This window comes from Protomyctophum parallelum (genome assembly GCF_964188405.1).
Source record: "Protomyctophum parallelum genome assembly, chromosome: 1".
Lineage (NCBI taxonomy): Eukaryota > Metazoa > Chordata > Actinopteri > Myctophiformes > Myctophidae > Protomyctophum > Protomyctophum parallelum.
In genome coordinates, this window is record NC_139697.1 from 35217376 (window position 1) to 35226222 (window position 8847).

The 8847-nt window shown below is 41.1% G+C and overlaps 2 protein-coding genes across 2 annotated transcripts; one reads left to right on the forward strand and one right to left on the reverse strand.

Annotated features, from left to right (window-relative positions):
- Positions 1–439: 439 nt before the first annotated feature.
- rpl11 (ribosomal protein L11) lies at positions 440–3985 on the reverse strand. The gene is made up of 6 exons (XM_083772186.1): positions 3895–3985; positions 2985–3135; positions 2755–2861; positions 1689–1820; positions 1244–1354; positions 440–544 (listed from the first exon to the last, which is right to left on the reverse strand). Exons 1-6 carry the CDS (start codon positions 3898–3900, stop codon positions 515–517), a joined length of 537 nt encoding a protein of 178 aa, XP_083628312.1. The 5' UTR covers positions 3901–3985; the 3' UTR covers positions 440–514.
- A 1411-nt stretch (positions 3986–5396) lies between these two features.
- Positions 5397–7058, forward strand: LOC310868928 (ATP-dependent clpX-like chaperone, mitochondrial; the record flags this gene model as incomplete). Its single annotated transcript, XM_083779425.1, has 1 exon — positions 5397–7058. The coding sequence occupies one exon, from the start codon at positions 5397–5399 to the stop codon at positions 7056–7058; it is 1662 nt and encodes a 553-aa protein (XP_083635551.1).
- Between the last annotated feature and the right edge of the window lie 1789 nt (positions 7059–8847).

An 8847-nucleotide genomic window follows, 5' to 3' on the forward strand; every position in this document is an offset into this window, starting at 1 on the left:
TCACAGAAAAACAGCCATACTTGTACATTCTTGAATAGTAAGATGACCCCACATTATTAAGTGCTCCTGCATCACGGTCATTTTAAAAGGATAATGTTGCACTCTGAAATGTTGCCTGCTATATACAATGTCTTCAAATTAGCACTGACTTCATCTTGTGAAAGGCCCAACTGGCTCCACTCTAAATAACTTCACTGGCAACTACTGCCCCCATGAGGTAAAAAAAAATATTAAAATCCAGAGCTGGACATTCAGCTTATGGTCATTTGTTCAACCACTCAATTTAGGGCTTAGTGTAAACATTACTTAATTGGGGACATTTCAAAGACTGCATCAAAATCAGCGATCACAATACTTTGCATAAACAATTAATCTATTTTTGACACTCATGATTTTGTGTTTGCAATATTTGAATATAAAATAGCAATGTCAGGAAAGACAACAGCACAAACATGGGCTTTTTTTATCCTTTTATTAGTTTGTTACAAACAACAGTCAAAAAGGTGGTGGTCCTTTACTTGCCGGGAAGGATGACGCCATCATACTAAAAAAGACAAACAAAAAAATCAAAATGTTTTCCTGGGACATCTGGGAGTTTGTCAATTTTATATGAATACATTGTTCCAAATAAATAGGAGTGAATTACAACTTCAGTTTGCACATGTAACATGTAAAGGTTTTATTTTTGAATGCTGGGTTAACATTTAGCACAATTATGTAATTGTAAATCTGATCAGCTCAAGACAATAGTTTGTGGTAAAATTGCATTGGAAGTGGTGCAACTGAAAATGTCTTTAACATAGAAATCTCTGAATCTCATTGACGCTCCTACAGGATGTTACAAACCAATTAGTCAGCCTGTCACCATAGTATGCAAATTGATACAGATTATGTTTTGGTTCCCAAAATGCAACATAAAGAACAAGAACCTAAAAGGACTTGCATTTCCTTACTATAATTAAGAGCATATTTACACCTCCAAAACATAACTTACATTTACAGGCAGTCATGTGTGATGTTTAATACCACCATTTTCAGAGTAACTATCTCTTAACTACAAAAACTGTAGCATCCGTATTCTGAAAATTTGACAAACACAATAAAAAGCTACTAGCTCAGAGCTTTTTGATCCATTTGGTGGGGTGTGAAAAAGGCGGACTGTGCCCCATCAAGTATATAATAGGGTAGATGTAGTTATGTAAAAATCATTTAAAGTTTGGTATTGATAGCCTAGAACACTCACTTTCTGCTGGAACCAGCGCATGGACTCCTCCTTGCGGATACGGTGCTTGTAACCGATGCGGCCCCTTTTCCGTTTTTTGTCAGCAATGCTGAAACCAGGCCGGCCAAGGACCTAAAACACAAGAATGAGCATTTAGAGAAAGGCAATCATGAACTTGTTTGGGCATTCCGGCTTTGAACCGCTCATTGTTGGTCCTTTGTGACTAAACAAATTTGTCAAATAGTGTATGTTAAAAGGACCTCACAAAGGGCTCATTTATACCGATTCCACCAATCCATCTGCAAGTAAAGCAGGTCAGATGCACCCACATAACTATTAGCATTTTCCAAACATAATACAAAGGACTGCATTATAGGTTCATTAGCAAACAGTTCCTGGGCAAATCAGAATCTTCCATAATCACAAAACTATAACGAACCCATGACATTTAGGTCCAGATACTCACCACGTAGAAGTCCAGTCCGTAGATACCAATACTGGGGTCATACTTGATGCCCAGATCAATGTGTTCCTGGATGCCGAAGCCAAAATTCCCTGTATCGGAGAAGTTGTTCTTCCTCAACTCGTACTCACGCACCTAGATGAAGAGCAATACAACTTTATCACCCTATGAAATCCCAAGTGCATGCAACTAATACAGCATCTAGCAGAATTATATTTATCAGCATGTCGAGCATGTAAAACCTACCCAATTAAACCACATACTTGGATTCCCATGGGCTCTATACTGTGCTCGACACTAGATTGCTACAAAAAATAGCAAACATATGGTGTTGTGAGCTTGTATATCTGCTAAAAGAAAATTGGCCAAATGTTCACCCCAGTATGGAGATGCCAGGGTTCAAGTGGCTAGTTTCAACAGTTGGTCATTCCTCAACTTAGGTGGCACTTTGGCCACTGTCATATTAAAAAACACACAAAGGCCATATAAACAGCCTATTGTGGATTGATCTAAACTTGTCCGTTTATTAAAAGGTGTATGATGCTAAAGGTTGAATTATGCCATGTGTGCCAAGGTGTCTGCTTAAGTACACACTACACAGGTCTACTATGTAGCTCATGTGCACCTCTTTAAAAGAGAAAACAAATGCATTAAACAAGAATACTCAAATCTATTCGTTTTTGGCTAATCAACTGCACATTACTGCTTCTTTAGCCATATTCTGTGATCTCACACAATATATATATTCTAGAATAATCCATCCAGTGTAAACACTGCACTATAATCCCTTTATAGTGTAGTGTTTACACTGGATGGAAACTACTGAAAATCACAGGGGGCATTCCCAATGGTCTATGGTTTTTGATTGATTGAAATATTTATTAACAGTTTGTAGAATTTACAGTACATTTTAAGCACAAACTCAATACAAAGACTGTCAACTGTGAGTGGACGACCCAATTAAGCATTACATGGTCGGAACCTCACTAGATCTGTTACGTTTTCTAAATCCACAATGTGCACAGCAATAGGCACTAGACAAATGATAAGGTATTTAGAGCATCCTCACCTTGAGTCCTTTCTCCAGGATTTCCTCTGCCTTGGCGCCACGGACGGTACAATGGACAGCAATCTTTTCATTTCTACGGATGCCGAAGGATCGCACAGTGTAGCGGGCTGCAGGGGGGGAAAAGAGTATAAAAAAATATGTAGGATCAAATTGATGACATCTACTTTGTGAATGATACACTGTTGTACAGGCACAAATGGACCCATACAAGTATAATCTCAAATACCTACCCTTTGAGAAGACAGGGGTCTGTCCCGTGAGCTGCTCCAGCACCTTAGCAGCACGGGTCAGTCTGTCTCCAGACTCCCCAACACAGATATTGAGGCAGAGCTTGCGAATGCGAAGCTCCTTCATGGGGTTCTCCTTCTTCTCACCCTGGTCCTGTGTACAAAAATGTTATGGTCACAAACTGAACACCACAAACATACATTCTAGCTGGAAATTACACCACAATAAGGCCTATATAATACACAAATAGGCCCCAACCCCTTCAAGGGATCTCACCTTGTCAACTGACACAGACATATCTAGTTTGTTGAGGAGGGACGTCACGTTAGCAACAATATTATGCTAATCAGCTAACGTTAGTAAGCCCGTCAACTGCTAGCATAACCCAGCAGATGATAAAAACGCAAAACAACTCAACAATGCCAACCAGACTGCATGAATGGAACGCTCTCCTCCAACTCAACGTTTCATGCTGTCGGATCAGTGCATGCTGCTACTGCCGGACATGCCCGTACATATCACCACCGCTGCTGCTAGTTGCTATCTAGCTGCCGACACCGTATTTACACAACAATACGATCAATTAACATACTGGCAGTTTAACCACGCAGTAGCCATGCTAATTTTACTATATAATCGCCGTCACGGCAGAACATAGTCTACTTCTCCCGACTTGGGAGAACGTATAAACTAGAAACTGTCTATGGGGTAGTTAGCCTCCGCTAATGTTAATTTTAACAAAATGTCCTATGGTGTTATGGCCAAAATACGACATTGGGTCAATTGTGTGTACCAGCATACACACGATAGCACCTTCATTACATGCGAGAGTGATTTAATAATGCCGATGATCGTAGATTTCAATGGCAAATTCACGTAGCTCGTCTTCATATGATTGCACTTATTACTCACCGCCATGTTTGATCACTAGAAGAGGACGTTACATTTCCGGCGCAGGGTATTTATAAGGGAGTGTTCACTTCAAATACGCCCTATAGGAAACATCGAACCGTATGCTTAATGCCACGCGTTCCACTTTACAACTGTCACAATAAATACACTTTTTTTGTCACAAAAATAAATAAAGAGTATTTGCCAATGTAATATTTTCAACAGTGGGTTGGACGGGGATTATGGTGGTAGCAGACTGTCACTTGAATAAAAAGTCGAGTGGGCACGTGCACATTGTGGGCACCTGAATGTTAAATTATTTATTTCTTTTCCTAAATAAAGGGGGGGGGGGGGGGGGGTAATAAATATATATGCTGTGGAAAATAATAATAAGTATAATATGTATTTGGCCCCATTTATAAATAATGCATAGGCCTATACATAAAAAAAATCACACTCGTGTGAAGTGAGGAGCGCTCATATCATACATCATCGTATCACATTCCGTGCTCAACTAATCAAGTCATCACATTCCGTACTACAAGTACAAACACGGCTCATACGGACATAAAGCTGTGCATAGTTGGGGGCCTCAAAAATGTTACACATACACTACAGATAGCACAATAATAGACAATACATGGAATAATGCAATACATACAATGCATAATATATCTGGGTAAATATTTGGGGACAGACAGACAAAATGGCGTTTTTTTAAGGGCGCTCCTCTTATATTTAGCTATTAGTGTAGGTTTTCGTCTTACACAAACATTAAATTCCCATTCACAATGTGAATGTGTCTGAGCAAAGATAAGAGCACCCCTCACTTCACACGGGTGTGATTTTCCTATATACATTTACACATAGGCCTATATCCCACACATCTCAATATTTGCCATTGACAATGAGAGAAATTAGATCAAATGTCCGCCAAATATGATGTAAATTTTATCCCCACACGTCTCAATATTTGCCATTGACGATGAAAGGAGAAATAGGGTCAAATGTCCGCCAAATATGACATAAATTTGTGGCAACACAAACATTAAATGCCATTGACAATGAAGGGAAACTTTACGTCATATGTAGACGAGCAAATCGGCTAACCAACCACATGAATTCAGTTGTTCGTGAGATGATGTATAATGATAAGAGCGCCCCTCACTTCACATGGGTGTGATTTTTCTTTCTTTTAGAATCTAGAAGAAAGAAAAATCACACCCATGTGAATCTAGATGGATGACCCTAAACATGCACAACAGACATAAATTGACCTTGACCACACAGATCTCCTTAGACTTACCATGGATGGACGATAGGCCACAGGTCAACCACAGACTACAGCCCAGCCAATCAGAATTTCGTCTTTTCTAAACATTCTAACTCATGATGTTGTCAATTCTGGCTGACATTAGCCAATCACAGGGATTATGAGTTGGGTGACATCATCAAATAAATTTCATGATGAGTTAGAATGGTACAATACTGTGGATTCAGCCAATTACTTTCTAGTAATAAGGATGTCATGCACATTTAGAACAGTGGTGGGACTCCTTTTAATCTCTTCGCGCAGTAATTTGACCAATTTAGGTAGACCACGTATACCTGAATTGCCACTGACCAGGAAAGTTCCAGTGAGATCATTCTCAGAAACATCTACATATTTTTCATCAAGAGTCAAAGATGGTAAGAAATCAGGTGGTGAGATGGGGAAACGAGGAAGAAATGGTAGCAGCCAGTGGCGCTGTCCTAAATGTGGAGAGGCCTCCATACTTTTAGAAACCTTTGTGGCCTCAACTCGTTTTCTGAAATGTCAGAAATGCAGCCATATGTTTGTGTTGCTGCCAGAGACAAAGAAGAATTTCGAGAATGAAGCTCCCAAATTTGACTTCCAGCTAAAGAAACCTCCTCCGCCGAAAAAGATCTACGCCTACCTTGATAAACATATTATTGGACAGTCTTATGCCAAAAAAGTAATGGCGGTGGCTGTTTACAATCACTACAAGCGCATATACAACAACCTTCCTGCCAATGGTGCTGAGCTACAGCTGGAAACAGAGAGTCAACGAGCCCTTGCTCAGGTGCTGCTGATAGCTGGGCTAAATCCCTATGGCAGCATTATAGGTTACAAACAACAGCTCCCACAGGAGAAGACAGGGAGCGAGATCCTAGACTCCCATGACCCCACTAACATTAAATTAGAAAAGAGCAACATTGTACTGCTGGGGCCCACTGGGTCAGGCAAAACTCTTATAGCTCAGACGGTTGCCAAATGCCTAGACGTGCCCTTTGCCATCTGTGACTGTACAACCCTAACTCAGGCGGGATATGTTGGAGAGGACATAGAATCTGTCATTTCAAGACTTCTCCAAAATGCCAACTTCTCTGTTGAGAAAACACAACAGGGTATTGTGTTTCTAGATGAAATCGACAAAATCGGCAGAGTCCCTGGAATGCAACAGTTGAGGGATGTAGGCGGAGAGGGAGTCCAACAGGGACTGCTGAAACTCCTGGAAGGCACTGTTGTCAGTGTTCCTCAGAACTCCAGGAATGTGCGTGGAGAGACGGTCCAAGTAGACACTACAAACATTCTGTTTGTAGCTTCTGGGGCCTTTAACGGACTGGACAAGATCATCAGCAGGAGAAAAAATGAAAAGTCCCAGCACTCCATGGGGTTCAGCGCTTCACCTGTCATGGGTCAGGGCCGGCGGGCCAACAGTGCTGGAGAGTTGGACGCAGTGCAGGAGAATGTGGAGAAGGATCTTCTGAGGCATGTGGAGGCCAGGGACCTGTTAGATTTCGGAATGATCCCAGAGATTGTTGGCCGTCTGCCTGTGGTGGTGCCCTTTCATAGCCTGGATGAGGATACCTTGGTCCGCATCTTGACTGAGCCTTGTAATGCTCTGGTTCCCCAGTACCAGGCCCTCTTCAGTATGGAAAAGTGTGAATTGATTGTCACCCCTGACGCCTTGAGGTCCATTGCAAAGACGGCTTTGGAAAGAAACACTGGTGCTCGTGGTCTCAGGGCTGTCATGGAGAAGCTGCTGCTCGATCCAATGTTTGATGTGCCACACTCTGACATCATGGCTGTAGAACTGAACAAAGCGGCTGCTGAAGGGAAATCTACTCCCAGATACATTAAAACACAAGTGAAAGAGTCTCTGAAAGAGGCCGAAAGCTGATTATATGTCGAGGAGCCAAACAAGATTACAGATTACGAGAATTATAAAGACCACCTTGAACCTTTATTGTTTTATTATACATCGCATGGAATGGATGCACCTGGGACGTATCCTCAGTGATGTATCCTGGGTTCAACGGGGTTTCGGGTCTTCCAACATCATACCCCTCACTCAGGCGACCCAGCCGGGGTGATCAAGTCCCGACTTACGTCCCAGTAGCTACCCTCAATCAGTCTCACTAGGGCAAAACCAGGGCCACACAATCCGTTGGAACTACTCCGGAACTACTCTGCCAGGGCTGGGAGGTACACTTCTGGTGCATGGAAGGACTAGGCTCTGTGGGTTGTCTCCTGTCCGGGCCCCTCCTACGACTCACCAGGTCCACTCCTGCTCTCACCAGGCCCAGGACCTGTGCGTTGCACCAGAGTCCCAGCACCATTATATATATATATATATATATATATATATATATATATATATATATATATATATATATATATATATATAATTACTTTATTAATGTGGTTGGCCACAGGGCAACAAGACTGGTGTTATTGTTAGTTTATTGTATTACAATTGTAAAGAGTAACTTCTGACATCATGTGTATGATGATGTATGATGATAAGAGTGCCCCTCACTTCACACAAGTGTGATCTTTTTGAGGCGCGCTAGCCCCTCCTATAATCAGATATTAGTGTAGATTTTCGGCTTACACAAACATTAAATTCCCATTGACAATGAATGGAGAATTTTACGTCATAGTGTCTGAGCAAATCGGCTATTTTCGTCCTACACAAACATTAAATTCCCATTGACAATGAATGGAGAGTTTTACGTCATAGTGTCTGAGCAAATCGGCATTTTTGTCTTATTACAAGAGGCAACCACACTTGCAATTGCGAATTGCATTATTCTAGTTACTTGTTTTCATTTTATTAATTTTGTATTTTTATTTCAGCAGGGCTTACAACCATGCAGTAATAATACTGTTACTATTATTATAACTAGCCCCTCCTATGCCCAGCTTTGTGTGTACCACGGAAACGATTTGATTCGCTGAGCACGGAATGTGATCTATGATGATGTATGACGATGATAAGCACGCCCCTCACTTCACACAAGTGATTTTTTTTACCCTCCAATAATCAGCTATTATAGTCTCCCCCACCCCCTTTCCCCCTTACTTTATGTTTCTTTTCCCTTTTTACCTCCTTACATGATTTCCTGTTTTTGAGGGCCCTCCTATATACAGCTTTTTTGTCCTGAATTCTTGTCACATTTGCCATTGACAATGAAAGGAGAATTTAAGTCTATAGTGTCTGAACAAACCAGCATTTTGTGGAAACACAAATATTAAATGCCATTGACAATGAATGGAGAATTTACATCATATGTGGAGCAAATCAAGCAAATCGGCGTTTCTAAACACAGTGCGACTGTTTTCAGCTCGAGGCAAGTCTGCCTGAGAGTTCCCTGATGGGAGCAGGAGGGGGGAACCCAGTGTACTCTCTGTTGCCCCATCTGGCGGAGTCAGGTTATATATATATATATAGCCTATATACAGTATATATCACATAAATTCAGTTGTCATCTTACATGATCATGGTGAAAAGATAAGTTTTTTTAAACATTGTATCATGGTTAAAAGATAATAACAAAAGTTGATAAATTAATTCATGAAGAAGTATATTCATTTTTATTGGATAATGTACGACGGCAAGATCGCCCCTCACTTCACACAGGTGTGATATTTTACGGGGAGCTAGCGCCTTCTATAAACAACTTGTC

Excerpts from the sequence above, each read along its gene's own strand:
- rpl11 (XM_083772186.1), bottom strand. Across the intron at positions 1,355-1,688 it reads ACGGACTGGACTTCTACGTG|GTCCTTGGCCGGCCTGGTTT; the intron begins GTGAGTATCTGG and ends CTTGTGTTTTAG. Across the intron at positions 545-1,243 it reads TGCGCTGGTTCCAGCAGAAA|TATGATGGCGTCATCCTTCC; the intron begins GTGAGTGTTCTA and ends TGTCTTTTTTAG.